Genomic DNA, 17,406 nt, shown 5'->3' with positions numbered 1-17,406 from the left:
ACCCAGACCCATTTCCCTCTGACTAATGAACCTAAAACTATGGACAATTTAGCATGGCCAATTCATCTGACCTGCACATTTTTAGACTGTGCGAGGAAACCCATGCAGGCATGGGGAGAATGTGCAAACTCCACACAGACAGTTGCCCGAGGCAGGAATGAAATCCAGGTCCCTGGCGCTGTGAGGCTTAGGTACTAAAGTGAACTAATGAAAGCACTGCATCCAGGTTTCTCAGCACTTAATATGTAGCATGGTTTTGGAAATGTTTGTCTTGAGAGTCTCCTGATAATCAGTGGATACAATATGTCCTTCCTTTCCACCTCTGCTAACAAGGCAACCAGTGAAGTCTTGAGAAACTTGTTCACCCTTACTTTTGTTCAATCTTCCACAAACAGTTCCAGCACCTGCTTCAACCATAAGACAAAGGAGCAGAATTAGGCCACTTGGAACATTGAGTCTATTCCACTACTTGATCATTGTTAATTACATTTCTTAAATTCGTTCTTGTGCCTTCTTCCTGTAACCTTTCATCCCCTTACTAAACAGGAACCTATCTATCTCTGTCTTAAATACACTCGATGACTTGGCCTTCACAGCCTTCTGTGGCAATGAGTTCCATGGATAAACCACCTTCAGGCTGAACTCCTATCTTTGTTCCAAAGCATCATCACCTCCACTCTGAGACCATGTCCTTGGGTCCTCATCTCTCCTTCAAGTGGAAACATTTCCACCTCCACTCTATCCAGACCACTCAAAATTCTGTAAGTTTCATTGAGACCCCTCCTTTATCCTTCTAAACTTCATTGGATACAGACCTAGAGTCCTCAATCATTCCTCATATGGCAAGCACTTCATCCCCAGATTCATTCTTATAAATCTCCTCTGGACACCCTCCAAAGCCAGCACACCTTTCCTTAGATAAGGGGCCTGAAACACCTCTCAATATCCCAATGCCTCATGACCACACCATATACAGCCTCAGGAGTACATCTTTGCTTTTGTATTCTAGTCCTCTCAAAAGGAATGCTAGCATTGCATTTGCTTTCCTAACTGTCAGCTGAACCTGCATGTTAACTTTGAGAGTCCTGAACGAGAACTCCTAAGCCTCTTTGTGCTAGAGATTTCTGGAATCTTTTCTCAATGTAAAATATAGTCTGTGCCTCCATTCTTCCTAACAAGATGCATAACCAAAATTCACTTAACCTTCCAGATTAACTTTGAGTTGGGTTGGTCTTGCACAAACATGGGACCCCTGTTGAGCATAGAGTTCTCAACAGCATATCAACTGTATCTAACAATTATACAGATGATTGGGCAGTGCCACGTTGTGCGCTTCCTATGTTGGTTAATCGTGCATCACAATCCCTTTGCAGAGAAATTATATTTTCTTTCTTGAACTGATAATTGAAATGTTATTTTGTTATAATACGTGCAAATTATGATGTGTCATTGTCTACTTTAGTCAAGATAATTAATTAAGAAGCAACTCATTTGTGATCATCCACGTTAAATGCCCACTCTCTTTAAATTAGCAGAAAGCTAAATATTTTGTGAATATTCTAAGAAATTAGGGATTCTGGAGTGTGGTAATAAAGAATTGATATATCATACATTAGCTATATTAAGGGAGGTATGATTAGGAAAGGCTGCAGGATGAGTGCAATCAGGAAGATTCCCTTAATCTTGGGAGGTTGGAGTGACTTCTGGAACCAATTAAATACTGGCAGCCATTACATAGTTAGGCTCAACCAGAGAGTACAAGGAGATAGTGAAGATAGTGAATCAAAGATCGTAATCCTAAAACTGGAAGCAGGCAGGATAGTAACTCATAAGTGTGTAACGCCTTTGACATAGGTAATCATTTCCAAAGTACATCACAGAGGCATAATCAAGGAGAGGGAGACTTGCCTGGACAGATACGTTAGCAAACAAGCTGATGGCACAGGAATAGTATTTTTTAAAATATGAGATGAATTTAGAACCAGATTATACATTCTCATAAAATGAAAGTGATGTACATCAGATAATAAAATTCCATTGACTAATGGAGAGATCAAATCTAAACAAGCTTAAAAGGACAGTTAGAGTTAACAATAAGAATGAAAATGTAATGTAAAAAGCACATAAATTCAGAAGGTAAAGGTATGGCAATGATTTAGTATATTTTACATTTGAGTTTCACAGATGATTTTCGAAATGGAACTAAATCTATTAGACTCAAGTATGAAACAATGATCACAATAACTGTTTAAAATAAATTGTTTTTGATTTAAAAATAAGCTCGAAGTGCATATGACACTGGGTTCTGATGACATACATCCTAGGCCTTCAAAAGAAATCATGTGGGGCTTTAATGCAAAATAAGGAATGTCTGTTTGACTATTGGAGAGTCATTGATGAGCAATCATCAGTCTAAATTTTAAGTATATTGTAAATAAAACTTTCATTCTAAGTTGTTGGCAGCAACTGAGACAAAGACTTTTAAGGGAAACCAAATACTGTGGGTAAAGTACTGAACCATGGAATTAATTTTTAATTTTTAATTAATTAACGGTAATGTGTCTCAATCTGTGCTGTAAATTCCTGCAGTTCCATGGTTTTATAAAGCATATGAGTTAATTTTCATTTAGACCATGATCTGAACTACTTAACATGTGTTAGTATATTGTACAGGCTGCATCCTGGCCTGTATTTATTTTGGAAAATAGCATTCATGCTGAAACTTTTATTTTCCACAGGATTTGACTAAGCCAGTTGATAATTTCTTAAAATGTTTCTCATGAGGTTTTCATTTTGCAATTCAGTTGGAGGTAGAATTCAAAAGTGGGACAAAGAACTGGGGAGCATGGGTATCTTGAAATAACCCAGTGTTTATTGTTTTTTCTGCCTCTTTACAGTTGTTTTGCTTTTATTTATATAAGAACACAGCAGCATTTTTAATGTATGGTTTGCTAACACACTGTGCTGAATTTATTTTGTAAGATGACTGGTATGAAGGACTGTACCCTCTGGTAGTTACTTTAAAGGACTGTGTCAAGGAAGTGATTGACAGAGCAAAGAAGGCCATGGTATTTGTTCTTCTTCAAGATTGTGGTTCCAATATATCTCAGGCCCTGGCATTGCATCAGAGGAGAGATGTTGTCTTCAGCCAAGCAGTAAGTGCATATTTCATCACTTCATAATGCAATACAAAGGGAATGGATTAGATGGTATCAACCAATTTAATTATCTGTTTCACATCATACAACAGGAACTCAAGCTCGTAATAATCAAACATTTACTACTTACATGATCATAAGTTTCTGGATGTGACTTTCTAAAATCACCATTAACAGTGAGCATTCAGATTAATTTGCTTCCCTCCAATCGTTTACCTTTCCCTCAACGGCATTGATTTGTACTTCAGTGTATTTCCACACTCTCAGCTTTCGCCTGATATCTAATTCAAAAATCATGAATATGTAAACCAAAGCAGAGAATACCTGATTAATAAGCAATATCACAGCGAGTTTGACTTTGTACTCCTCCTACGCACAGATTTGAACCTATTCTGATAGGAACTACTGATAACAATTAGTTAGTACCCTGTCATACTAGTTCATCCTCTGAGCCCTGCAAACAATTGCAGCCGTGGCTGAGATAGAAGAATTTCACTCAGACCTGTGATTGACAATAGGATGATGCTAGTTTATATATACTATAACATGCATTTTCCTGTTGAGCCATCAGGAAATGTATTTCAGTGTTGATTTGGAATGCATGAAAGGTTCTACTGCTAGGGTTTGAGTTCACCTTTGCTAGGATATTGAGTGAATGCTCCACGTTAGATGAGTAGGAGAGCATTTTGAATTCGAAAAACATTGGAGCAGTTCAATAATCGATTGTCATTAATGGGATTACAGATCTCACAAGGGGTAAATTTACCATCCACTGATTCCATTGCAGATCTCTGGCAGAAAGATTTCTAAATTCCTTTGCTCTGTTATTCTGAAAATGTATAAGACTATGTAAAATTTCTAGATAAGAATCTCTTTAAACATATAATCATGATGTACAGTGAGATTTACCTTTTGTTTTATATACAAATATGTAATTTCCTTCCTTGCTTTTAATTGTAAGGAGATCTCAGCACATTATTGCAGTAAGATTTTGGGTAAAGAAAACTGAAGCACTGAATAAACATTTTAAAACTATACATATTAGTAAAAGACAGGGCAATAGAAAGAGTAGCAGTATAATAAAGACAATAAAAACATGAGAAAAATTGTATCAATATGTTAATTTACCATTATGAATCTCTGTGTATACCAAAGCTCCCAGGCTTAGGCCAATACATGGCAAGTAACATTCACAGAACACGAGTGCCAAGCAATGGCCATCTGCAACAAAGGAGTATCAACCATATCCCCTTGACATTCATTACAATTGCTCAGCCTTTGACTATTAACACCCTGGAACTTACCTTTCATCTTCAAACTCAACTCAACCAACCATGTAAACAAACTGTGGCTACAAAGGCAGGTTGAATACTCTGACCTTTGCAGCAAATAACTAAGCAGTCTCCTAAAGCCTGTCCACCATCTACAATACACAAATCAGGAGTATGATAGTGTACTCTCCACTTGTCTGGATGGTTGCAGCTCCAACAATACCCAAGCAGGTTTACACTGACATCGAAGCAGCCCAAATGATTGGCACCACGTTCATCATTTTCAACATTCATTTCCTTCACCACTGGCAATAGCAACAGTCTGTGCTAGTTACAAGATGCAACACTATAACTCACCAAGGACCTTCCAAACCCACAACTTCTAACTCCTACAAGAACAAAGGAGCATCATCATTTGCATGTTATACACCATCCGACTTTGAAGCTATATCACTGTTCCTTCACTGTAATTGGGTCAAAATCTTGGAATTTCCTTTCTGACATAAGTGCAGTTTTCTGTCTTTCCCAAACACTGCAGCTGTTCAAGAAGGCAGCTTGCACAGTGGTGATTGTAAAGTGGTCAGCCAGGTGGACCTTGCTTAGAATATGTGTTCCCTGATTGGGGCTGTTAATCTGGTCCAATCAGGGACCCCTGGATGACAGATAAAACAGGAGTGTCAGAGGTTCTGTTCACGCTGAGAGCTAGCTCTGAGGGAGCTGCAATTGGTGTCAAGACCTTTCCACGTGTAAATAAAGGGTCAACTTGGTGATTGATACCAGCCTCTCTGGAATTAGTTCACCTCCTCACTTCAGACTTTGTAGTTGGCCATGTCCATTGTCATTGAAGCCCATTCCTACTCCTCACTGCCATTTTGAGTTTGTACTATTTCAGCCTCCAGCTAGTGTCCGAAGAAAAACAAGTGTCAGAGGTTCTGTTCACTCTGAGAGCTGGCTCTGCGGGAGCTGGATCAGTGTCAAGGACTCTCTACATGTATAAATAAAGAGTGACTTGGGGACAAGATACTGGCCTCTGTGGAGTTATCTCAGTGGTGATGAGAGAAAAGCACACTCCGAAAGAAATTTACTCACAATGCTCCTCTTTGAGTTGGGAGAAGCATTTCTGACATCATGATGTTATTTAGAAAGCTTGACTCATTCGATCCTGTCATTGAAGACTGGGCCCAGTGTTATGGACCAGACTAGACCTCCCCACAATATTTTAAGAAAGTAGCCTATCCCCAAACTTATTCTTATTTTAAAGGTAGATATGAAGTGCCATGTTCCCAATGTGATATGACTGGTCAAACCACTCACTGTTAAGCAAAATGCAATTTATTTAAACACGAGTTAAAATACAAACAGACGAAAGAGGAATTTAAAACAACTTAACCTTTGGAAAACTTAACCGAATAATAGGTACAATACCTTACTAATTAACGGTTCCAATATAGTAACATCTCATAAACACATTCCTTGTCAAAAAGGCAAATTCAGATACAGATTCTTACATGCAGTTCTCCAATCTAGAAGGAAGAGACATCAAGAGAAGATTCACGGAGTGTAGAAGCAAAGAGAAGTTCACTAAAGCTTCTCTTTTGAAACCCTAAATAGCTTCTGATGGTACTGAAAAAACCAAAACACAGAAATCTGAATCCTTGAGAGCTGGCCATATCCTTTCAGGCTGCTTCTATTGTTCTAACGCTAAAAAAAATTGAAAGGCTGAACAAGTTGCTCACTTAAGTCATCTTCAAATTGCAGGTTTGACACCTGTGCCTTACAACCTCTCTCCAAACAAAAACCAGGACAAAGTAACCATTTAAAGTGACTACATCATCACACCAGTAGGTGGAAAGAATGTGTTATTTTTTTCCAGGCAAATGACATTGGGGCAGATGAAAAGCAACAACTAATTCTCCTGACAGCTTATGGATCCATAAATTTTTTTGGTTATTTGGAGCCTAACTTTCCCTGAAGCACCAGATACTAAAATCTTTCAAGAGTTGATGGATTTAGTTAAGGAATATGACAACTCCAAACCACCTCAACTTCTGAGACAATATCGATTTTACTCAGCAATTCGAGTACCAGGGGAATCCATATCAGGATTTTTGATTAGGTTAAGATGACTGGCAGAGGCGTGTTACTTTGGTTTAACCCTTAATTAGATGCAGTTATGTGAGATTAATGATGAAACCGTGCAAAAGCAACTTCTAGCTGAAGCCCAGGTGGACTTCAAACTGGCATTACAACTGGCTTTATCATTGGAAATGCAACAAGTGATGCATAAGAGTGGCAGGGTACTGCAATTGAAGAGGACATCCTCACCAATTCGACTGTGCTTGGGGAACACCACTTGAGTGAAGGCAATTGCATCGCCTCATTCAGGACATATCCTGAACAGAGAGACTCCCACAGCAAAAAGCCAAACCTCGGCCAAACGGTTAATTTCTTTTGGATCCGTGACAGCAAGCCATTGTAGTTGCTGCCAGTATACAGACAGCAAAAGATTCCCATTAGACATAAATTGATTAAGAGAGGGCATTGGAGGCTAAGGGATGACCTTATAGCGTTTTATAAAATCTTGAGAGACATGAATAGGGTAAATAGACAAGGGCTCCTCCCTGAGGTGAGGGAGGCAAGAGCTAGAGGGCATAGGTTTAGGGTGAGAGGGGACAGATTTAAAAGGGACCTAAGGACAACTTTTCCATGCAGAGGGTGCTGCAAGTATGGAATGAGCTGCCAGAGGAAGTGGTGCAGGCTGGTACACTTACAACGCTTAAGAGGCATCTGGATGGGTATATGAACTGGAAGAGTTTAGAGAGATGGCTGTAAAGGACATTGGTGAGGACACTTTTGGAATACTGCATTCAATTCTGGCCCCCCTGCTATAGGAAGGATGTTGTGAAACTTGGAAGGGTTCAAAAAAGATTTACAAGGATGTTGCCAGGGTTGGGTTTGAGCTATAGGGAGAGGCTGAATACGCTGAGGCTATTTCACCCTGGAGACTGAGGGGTGACCTTAAAGAAATTTATAAAATCATGAGGGTCATGGATAGGATGAATAATCATCGTCTCTTCTCCAGGGTAGGGGAGTCCAAAACGAGAGGGCATAGGTCTAAGGTGAGAGGGGAAAGATTTAAAAGGGACCAAAGGGGCAACAGTTTCATGCAGAGGGTGGTGGTGTGTGTATGAAATGAGCTGCCAGAGGAAGTGGATGAATATATGAATAGGAAGGGTTTAAATTGATATGTGCCAAATACTGGCAAGTGGGTCTAGATTAATTTAGGATATCTGGTCGGCATGAATGAGTTGGACCAAAGAGTCTGTTTCCATGCTGTACAGCTCAATGACTCTAAGCACATGTGGTTTATGAAAGCTGCAAACTCTCAAACACTGCACAAGAAAATCATGCCCAGTTCCTTGACTGCCTTTCTGAATGTTCCAGAACCTGTGAAGCTTTGAAGATACCTCCCAATCTGAGATGGACACGGCAGATGTCACCACCTCAACACTTTGAAAAAGAGAATGAATTTCTTCTGAGACACTGTGCTCAAAAGACTTGCTACTGTGCATTCCATGCTGCCCATATCAGAGGCAGTTTTGGAGGAACCCGAGCTGGTGCTAAAACACCCAGAATGAGCTATAAAAAAGAACTGGCTTATCTCCTTGGACTCAGAAAGGGAGGATGTAATGATTGTAACAAAGTCAGCCAGGTGGACCTGAAAGAATAAGAGTTCCCTGTTTGGTGCTGTTAACCTAGTCCAATCAGGGAGCCCTGATAAAAAACAGGAGTGTCAGACACTAGCTGTTTCTGAGGGAGCTGGATCAGTGCCATGGACTCTCCACATGTAAACAAAGCATGATTTGGTGATGAGATACTGGCCTCTGTGGAATTATTTCAGCCACCACCTTCTCAAGGGCAATTAAGGATGGACAATAAATGTTGCCCTGGCCTATAATCCCCACATCCTCTTTTTGGATAAAACGGCCAGCTTGGTAAATGACTAAATACATCCTCGTTCTTTTGGCTCAGTTCATTCTGTAATCTACATTGTGGTATGGAGCCATCTAGATCAGGAAATCCTCAGTCTTATAATGCAAAGAAGAAAAGTCTGTCTTACATTTTATTAAAAGACTCATAATGCTGCCTTTGCAAAAGTGAACTATAGAGAGTAGCCATTCTTTGTTTGGCAGAATTCCGCAAATATAAATGTGTTAACTAATCTGTTAATCTGACTTAGATTAATTTTGTTGAAAAGCATGCCTAAATAATAGGAAAATCATTGCTTTTTTGAAATAACAACTTAGAATCAAGCAGTCATAGCCCAGTTTTTATGTCTCAGCTGAAGTATAACAATGCTGACAATTAAGTTGAATTTATTTTTATATTATATCCATTAGATCAGTGTAGAAGCCAGAAATCTATAATTTGTAGAATTCAATAACAGAAAAGTACTTAACTTCATTTCTTAGCACCCACTCATTTTGCGCTTACTTAGAGGCTACAGGTGGATTTTCACCTGTAGAGTTTTGTAATTGTGGAGGATGAAGTAGCTGTGAACCATTGAGATGCTGCATGCATAATGAAGTTGGTAATCCATGAACATTAATAAGGTTTGTCTGCATTGGCTGAGCTAAAATGAGTAAGAATAGCAAAGGAAGGATAGTGGCGCTTAACTTTGCTCAGCAGAGAAGGTTGTTGACCTTTTCCTGCACTGCTGTGCATTCCATCTGACTCTGGAGACAGGACTGATCTGGATTACTTTGTGTTCAGGCCAACTATGTTTGATGTCTTGCCATCTGGTTATCCTCCAAGTAGATGATAGCCCTTCTCTCAACTAGCAGGATCTCCAGGTCTCCATTTGGAAAGTAGGGTTCCAGCATCCTGTACTGAGTCATTTTGGTTTCCTAAGAAGAGAGCATGCAAAGGAGTTTCTGGCTTGTAGCATCTGAAGTGCTGTGCATTTGGTCTTTAAACATAACACCAATGACTTTTAGCTGGAAGGTGAAGACAGTGGTGTAAATTTCATGTCTCGCACTACTATAGCTTGAGAAGGAAGCCAAATTGACCAGATGCATAATTATTCATTGGGGAGTGAAAGACAACATAAGAAAAGTCACTGTGAGTCATGATGAAATCAACTCATAATATAAGTTTGGATCATAACAGAATTCAGTACTCTTTTAGTATTGTAATTGTATTTCTTCTTAGGTATGTGTTCAAATTCTGGAATGGTACTTAAACTTATAAACTTACTACTTAATGGTGAAAGTACTAAATTATCCAATAACTTTTTTCCCTGTATGTTCATACACCCATAATGAGTACTCGTAGGACAATACAGTTAGAGGTCTGATAATAGCACTGAATGAGCATACATACAGATGTGTCAGTATCACACTGATATATTTCAGTGCTCTAATATTAGGCAGATCAGCATTTTTCATTTGTGAAATGAACACTTGTACTCCAAGCCATCCTAAAAAAAAATTCAGACACATTTCAAACAAAGCTGTCAAGTTTCAGTCTCAGAGAAGGCAAAAATCCCAACTACAATTTCCCAATATGTAAAATTGGATTAAAATACTATTGGTTCTTGCTTGATCATTTAATTAACTGTTAAACACTCTTAACTTGTGATTATTCCAAACTGTTTTGATTGACTTGCCCTTTGTCACCAAAGTGGACAAAATCCTGTAGACTAAATTCAACTTGTAGAAAACCAAATACTCGATTACAATTAAAAATTGAAAACATAATTATGTTGTTGTCAATATTTTACATAAGGCATTTTACTGCAGTTCCATTTACTGTTGAAATAATATATCAAATAAAGAACAGTAATCAATTAATCAGTGCTTCGTTCGTCCAAAGTTTATCTTTACATGGGAACATAGGTAGCCCATTCAGCCCATCGAGCTTGCTTCTATATTTAACATGATCATGGCTGATCGAACATTTCAATGTCTTTTACCCATAAATTCCCCATAACCTGTCGTGCCATTGGTTATCAGAAATTTCAATAACTCAGAGTAAAATTTTCTATCGGATTAAGTACATTGCATTTGTTCACTACATCAATCCATTGGACAATTTTCATCATACCTACTTGATATGTTAAGTCCATGTTTTTACCTCCGTGTTTTCACTTTAATTCTTCATTGGTCTTAAGACAAACTTGAATTTCTTTCCATTAATATTCCACCATATATAATTGTACCATTTCTTAGCCAGGCAAATAAAATTCTCGAAGATACAACAGCAAGATAACTTTCATCTATCTCAAATAAAAGCAAAATACTATGGATGCTGAACTGAACAAGTAATTTGTTTGAAACATTAATTCTATTTCTCTCTCCATAAGTTCTGCACACCTGCTGAGTTTCTCTAGTGTTTGTTTGTCTTTAATTCACATCACCTAATTTCTCTAAAAATAAAATTTACCAGATACGGAAAACACTTACCAGAAACAAGTCACAAACACCCATAAATATGTCTTTTTGAATGCCCTGAATTCTTTGCTTTTTCACACTTTAGGCAGCATGGTGGCTCAGTGGTTAGCACTGCAGCCTCACAGCGCCAGGGACCCCGGTTCGATTCCTGCCTCGGGCGACTGTCTGTGTGGAGTTTGCACATCCTCCCTGTGTCCGCGTGGGTTTCCTCCCACAATCCAAAGATGTGCAGGTCAGATGAATTGGCCATGCTAAATCACCCATAGTGTTTGGTGCATTAGTAAATATAGGGTAGGGGAATGGGTCTGGGTGAGTTACTCTTCAGAGGGTCAGTGTGGACTTGTTGAGCCAAAGGGTGTGTTTCCATACTGTAGGAAATCTAATCTAATTTAGTTAATGATGTTTGCCCCGCTTGCAAATTCTGCATATTTGGAAGCCTTGTGATATGGTTGTGTGTATGTATTGACCATTGCAGCAGAAGGCAATAGCAAACACTGCAGTACTCTGCCAAAAATAACCAATGCAGAAATTCATGATTGTTAATTCCCTTTTAGGAGCTCCCCCCAGGAGCTAACGCCCAGTCAAAGTTCATATTTATCTACAAATTAGCCAATAGAATTCTGACGATTTAACGTTCCTGTTACCAAATATAACTTATATAAGCACTAGCAGACTGACTTCCCGAATTGATTTATACTATTATGTACTCATAGAGTCATAGAGATGTACAGCATGGAAACAGACCCTTCGGTCCAACCCGTCCATGCCGACCAGATATCCCAACCCATTCTAATCCCAGCTGCCAGCACCCGGCCCATATCCCTCCAAACCCTTCCTATTCATATACACATCCAAATGCCTCTTAAATGTTGCAATTGTACCAGCCTCCACCACATCCTCTAGCAGTTCATTCCATACACGTACCACCCTGTGCGTGAAAAAGTTGCCCTTTAGGTCTCTTTTATATCTTTCCCCTCTCACCCTAAACCTATGTCCTCTAGTTCTGGACTCCCCGACCCCAGGGAAAAAACTTTGCCTATTTATCCTATCCATGCCCTTCGTAATTTTGTAAACCTCTATAAGGTCACCCCTCAGCCTCCGATGCTCCAGGGAAAACAGCCCCAGCCTGTTCAGCCTCTCCCTGTAGCCCAGATCCTCCAACCCTGGCAACATCCTTGTAAATCTCCTCTGAACCCTTTCAAGTTTCACAACATCTTTCCGTTAGGAAGGAGGCCAGGATTGCATGCAATATTCCAACAGCGGCCGAACCAATATCTTGTACAGCTGCAACATGACCTCCCAACTCCTGCACTCAATACTCTGACCAATAAAGGAAAGCATACCAAACATCATCTTCACTATCCTATCTACTGCGACTGCACTTTCAAGGAGCTATGAACCTGCACTCCAAGGTCTCTTTGTTCAGCAACACTCCCTAGGACCTTACCATTAAGTGTATAAGTCCTGCTAAGATTTGCTTTCCCAAAATGCAGCATTTATCTGAATTAAACTCCATCTGTCACTTCTCAGCCCATTGGCCCATCTGGTCCAGATCCTGTTCAAATATGAGGTAACCCTCTTTGATGTCCACCATTTAAGAAAAGTAAATGGAAGGTGGAACATGATAGTAACCAGATGGAATAAGGGAAGAAAGTAAACATAATGAGCAGATATGCTTTGAGGCAAAGTAGTAGGAATCCACTTAAAGTTATTTGGCTGAATATAAATCTGTGAGCAACATCATGAGAGATCGTTCAGGGTTGTAGATTTATTTCAAACTCTGATATTTGAATGTTATTACAATTAGTGCCAAACTGTTAATATTTCTTCATCATTTAAGACCATAAGATATATGAGAAGAATAAGGTCATTCAGCCCCTCGAGTCTACTCCACAATTCAATCATGGCTAATATTTCTTAACATCATTCTTCTGCCGCCTTCCTGTCATCTTTGATCCTCTTACTAATCAAAAGTCTCTCTATCTCTGTCTTAAATACAATCACTGCCTTGACCTTCACAGCCTTCTGTGGCAGTGTATTCCACAGATTCACCACCCTCTGGCTGAAGAAATTCCTCTTCATCTCCATTCCAAATGTTTATCCCTTCACTCTGAGGTTGTGCCCTCAGGTCATAGTTTCTGCTATGAGTGGAAAAACCTTCTTCACATCCACTTTATCCAGGTCCCTCAGTATTTTGTAAGCTTCAATGAGATCTGGCCTCATCCTGCTAAACTCCGTCAAGTACAAACCCAGAGTTCTCAACCACTCCTCATAAGACAAGCTCTTCATCCTGAAGGCTGATGCAAATTCAGTTCCTCTACTATTTTCTTGTTCTCCATAATGGCTTCTTCAGCCTCATTTTCTAGTGATCTAACATCCATTGGTGCCTTTCTTTATCCTTTTATATATTTAAAAAACTCACTCTCTTCTTTTATATCACGAGCTAGCTTATCTTCCTATTTCATCTTCTCCCCTGATTGCTTTTTTTAGTTGTTGCCTGTTGGATTTTAAAGGCTTATCATACTTCTGGCTTCTCCCTAATCTTTACTTGCCTCCTTTTAGTAGTATTTAAATTCCATACTACCAAGCAGTTACACGTGGATTAATGGCTGGTTATTTTCTCACATTCTCCCACATCAATTAGCTCCTGAGCAGTGTTGACAGCATCTTGGGAGATTTAGTCATTACTTTTTAAAACTTTCTCACAACATGATGACTATAATTTGAGATCATGCAGTCCTGCTGTATAACATTTTAAAGATTGTCACTGCAAATCTGTGATTTTGGATATTGAGCAAGATTGTAAATGGAGAACCATTTTCACTATTAAAGTGTTTGACCTGAAGTTTATCTGTTTTCTCTCTCCATAGTTGCTGCTAGATCAACTCATTATTTATGGCAATTTTTATTTTTATTTCAGCTTTCCAATATTTGCCACTCCTTGCTTTTGCATCAGGTTTTATAAGGGAAGGTGATTTGCCTCTGAATGGACAATGTTCATTATAATAATGGATTTTGAATGTTTTGTTTTAGTGCCATTGTAATCTCCGTATTTCAGACAATTGCTTCCCTGTTGCCTCCATAGGTTTGAAATAGAAAGTGCAATACTGCTAATTTCATTCTATCCTATAGTACTTATATCAAGTCTTGAAATTGTGCCTGAAAATTATTTTGTTTATTAACTAAAACTACCACTTTATTTTCAAATTAATGCCTTATTACTTTTCATTGTTTCAGCTTGCAGGCCTCGTCTGTGGTTTTGTGATCAAACTGCACACATGTTTACATGATCAGGACTTCCTATTGCAGCTTCACACTGTGGGTTTGCTTGTACAGTTTGAAGGACTTCTCAGCACATACAGTAAGTAACCCATCTTGTTTTGTCAGCACATCCTAATTAACCTTAGCAACAGGTTAAGGTGCTTGTTGGAGGTGGTCAGTTTGCCTCACTGATGACTAGAACACAGCTTTCAAGAGCACTAAACATAACAGTGAAGTGAATTGGGCTAATGAGGCACAGTGCATATAACAATTCGGGTCTGAACAATGTTAAAAATCACACAACACCAGGTTATAGCCCAACAGCTGTAATTGGAAGCACACTAGCTTTCGGAGTGCCGCTCCTTCATCAGGTGATTGTGGAGGACACAATTGTAAGGTACAGAATTTATAGCAAAAATTTACAGTGTGATGTAACTGAAATTATACATTGAAAAATACCTTGATTGTCTGTTGAGTCTTTCATCTGTCTGAATGATAGTTTCACTTCTTTCATGTGTAAATGACAAAACTTCTTTTTAAAAGTTGCATTCTCAGGTTAATTGTAACAATTGGTGTTAGCTAGACAATATGTTGAAGGTGTTAGTCTCCTGTGTTTTCTGTCTATGCCATGATGTTTAGATTGATTCTAATCTAAAAAGTGAGATAACAGAGTTTTACATGAATTACTTCTGTGCCTTACAATTGTGTCCTCCACAATCATCTGATGAAGGAGTGGCGCTCTGAAAGCTAGTATGCTTCCAATTAAATCTGTTGGGCTATAATCTGGTGTTGTTTGATTTTTAACTTTGTACACCCCAGTCCAACACTGGCATTTCCAAATCAGGGCTGAACAATGAAAGGTAATATTGCCTCAAGCATGTGAGCTCTGGGATCGAAAATAATTATAGTGCATGTATGTATACATGATTTGTTTTAATGTAGGTTGTACAATTTTACTGTAACTGCTTTAGTGTTAATGTTTACTTATAGAGTTTGAATCTTCCATTACTAGGACCACTGATTTATTACAGTAAATTAACCCTTTAAACTATGCAAACAAAGTCAGTGTGAACTTTGTTTAAGCCATATAGAAAATTCACTGGTATTTTCTACCATAATGAATGGATTAACAGTATTATCTGTAAATGTGTTTAAAAAAATCAGTCAAACCCTAGAAACTGACTGTATGGAATTTTGTTCCATGATTTTGGGGAGTTACTAACCGACTTTTAACAAGTTAATGCATCTGCTGAAATAACAGGGAACCTTTAGGTGAATGCATTGACATTATTATCCTGCAGCAAAAAGTCGTATTTTCAATTCAAGCATTCTCATTTGTAGTGCCTGCCAAGGTTCATACAGTGGGATTCTTTAAAGCATTTCCAGTTGGAGTTTTAATGTACTATCTGAAAAGATTTTTAATGCATATTTTTGCAAATTTAGATAATAAGATTTCTGAATGTAGTGTCACATCCAGCTTTGGAACCCTACATAATCTATTAGTATAAATAATAGATGTTGCTAACAGTTTATAGTTCTTTCCAATATCTACTGGACACAGTAGATGTTGGAAAGATGTTTCCATTGGTAGGAGAGTCTAGGACCCGATGGCATAGCTTTAGAGTAAAGAGAAAACCTTTTAGAACTGAGGTACGGAGAAACTTCTTCAGCCAGAGAGTGGTGAATCTATGGAATTAATTTCCACAGAAAGCTGTGGAGGCCAGGCCATTGAGTATATTTAAGACTGAAATAGATAGGCTGTTGAGTACTAAGTGGATCAAGGGTTACAGGGAGAATGGAGTTGAGAAACATATCAGCCATGGTTGAATGGCGGAGCAAACTCGATGGGCTGAATGGCCTAATTTCTGCTCCTCTGTCTTATGGTCTTATCTCTTATATATTTGCCTCTTTCTGAGTATATTCTACTTTGGATATTCTCCGAGTATTGCCATAGATTTTTCCCTTGTATCATTTTATCAGAGCATATGTGGATATTGATGAGAGAAGTCACTCAAGAAATTGAGAGGAAATATTTTAGAATGAGGAAATTGGAAACAATGTGTTGTACCAATTAATTCTGTGTGACTTCTCAAATAGCATATTTTCAAACTCATCACCTAGAGAGGAACTGTGGGATGGTTACACTGGACAGAAAGTTACTGATAGGGATACTGGGTGTTATTTATTTAATGTTGTCACAAACACATTGAGGAGAAAGATTACAAGAAATTTCTTTTCATGGAGGATTCTTAAAGGCTACCTACTTTGATTGAGAGAATAGTTAATGCATTGTTAAGACCACGGCATGTTCTACAAAAGACTTAGGTAGATATTTGAACAGTAGAAGGTATACAGATATGAAGAGGAAGTGGGATTAGTTTTAGATTGCCCTTAAAGAGAGAATGTCAAATTGCCTCCTTCTGTAGTATGACTTTCTTTGGCATTTTAAATGCACATGGCACAACAAGATCAAAAACTAAGTTAAAATTGCTTTTAAAGGATTAATTTTAAATGATTGCAAGTATAGATATTAATAAGTTTGATCTAAAGATATAGTTTGTAACTTATTAGTTATGAACAAAATAGTGATTCAAACTTTCTAGAAATTGATTTCTTTTTTAATTAGGATTGCCAACCTTCCTGTTTTCAAGAATAGGACTACCATACTTAGCTTTAGCTCCAAGCAGCTTCCTTTGATCGTGTTTCACTTTATATATAACAAAAACAACAAAGAAATTGTGAGATTATGGACCTGAATTTCTCTAACACTGCCAATAAGCAAGAAATCCTGTTTGCATTATAAATATCGCTTCTGATGTAGTTATTGTACTGGAACAGGATCTGCTCAAACAAAACTGAAGGTCCATGACACTCGTTTCTAGAATTTTATTTTGCCAAGTGTGTAACAATGAAATTTTGAATTCTTCAATGTCCTGTGTTTCTAATCTTAAAGGTGGTACAGTACATATACAAAAATATAAATCTCTTCTGTAATCTTTATTTTATGCATTTCACAATTTCCTTTTTTTTTCTCATCTTTGAAATTAAAAAGATAAGTTTAATTTCCATGATTATTGGCAAAATTATATGAGTGCAAATTGGGTCTCAAACAATTAATGAATTTTCCAGTTGTTTATGTTGTTGTTACTACATATCAAGGCCGGAAGAGGTCACCAAAGGTCTTCCACTTAAGACATATAAAGCTTTTTCTGCAATGTTTATCTTTTCTTATGCTTCTAATCATCTGTCTCAATTTCTGTGCTT

General features: G+C 38.2%; 1 protein-coding gene across 13 annotated transcripts in view; it reads left to right on the top strand.

The window, feature by feature from the left end:
- Nucleotides 1-17,406, top strand: part of inpp4b (inositol polyphosphate-4-phosphatase type II B) — a 1,028,621-nt gene that overhangs the window by 836,941 nt on the left and 174,274 nt on the right. For all 13 annotated transcript variants that reach the window (XR_006309059.1, XM_043674148.1, XM_043674147.1 and 10 more), the window contains 2 exons: nucleotides 2,983-3,155; nucleotides 14,119-14,242. Coding sequence is in view for 12 of the 13 variants with exons in the window: in XM_043674148.1 (XP_043530083.1) it covers nucleotides 2,983-3,155; nucleotides 14,119-14,242 (297 nt within the window). In the remaining variant the exon portion in view is untranslated. The remainder of the gene's footprint in view (nucleotides 1-2,982; nucleotides 3,156-14,118; nucleotides 14,243-17,406) is intronic.

Source organism: Chiloscyllium plagiosum, chromosome 32 (assembly GCF_004010195.1).
Source record: "Chiloscyllium plagiosum isolate BGI_BamShark_2017 chromosome 32, ASM401019v2, whole genome shotgun sequence".
NCBI lineage: Eukaryota > Metazoa > Chordata > Chondrichthyes > Orectolobiformes > Hemiscylliidae > Chiloscyllium > Chiloscyllium plagiosum.
The sequence above is the reverse complement of the archived record's forward strand: the minus strand, read 5'-3'. Positions and strand labels throughout refer to the sequence as shown.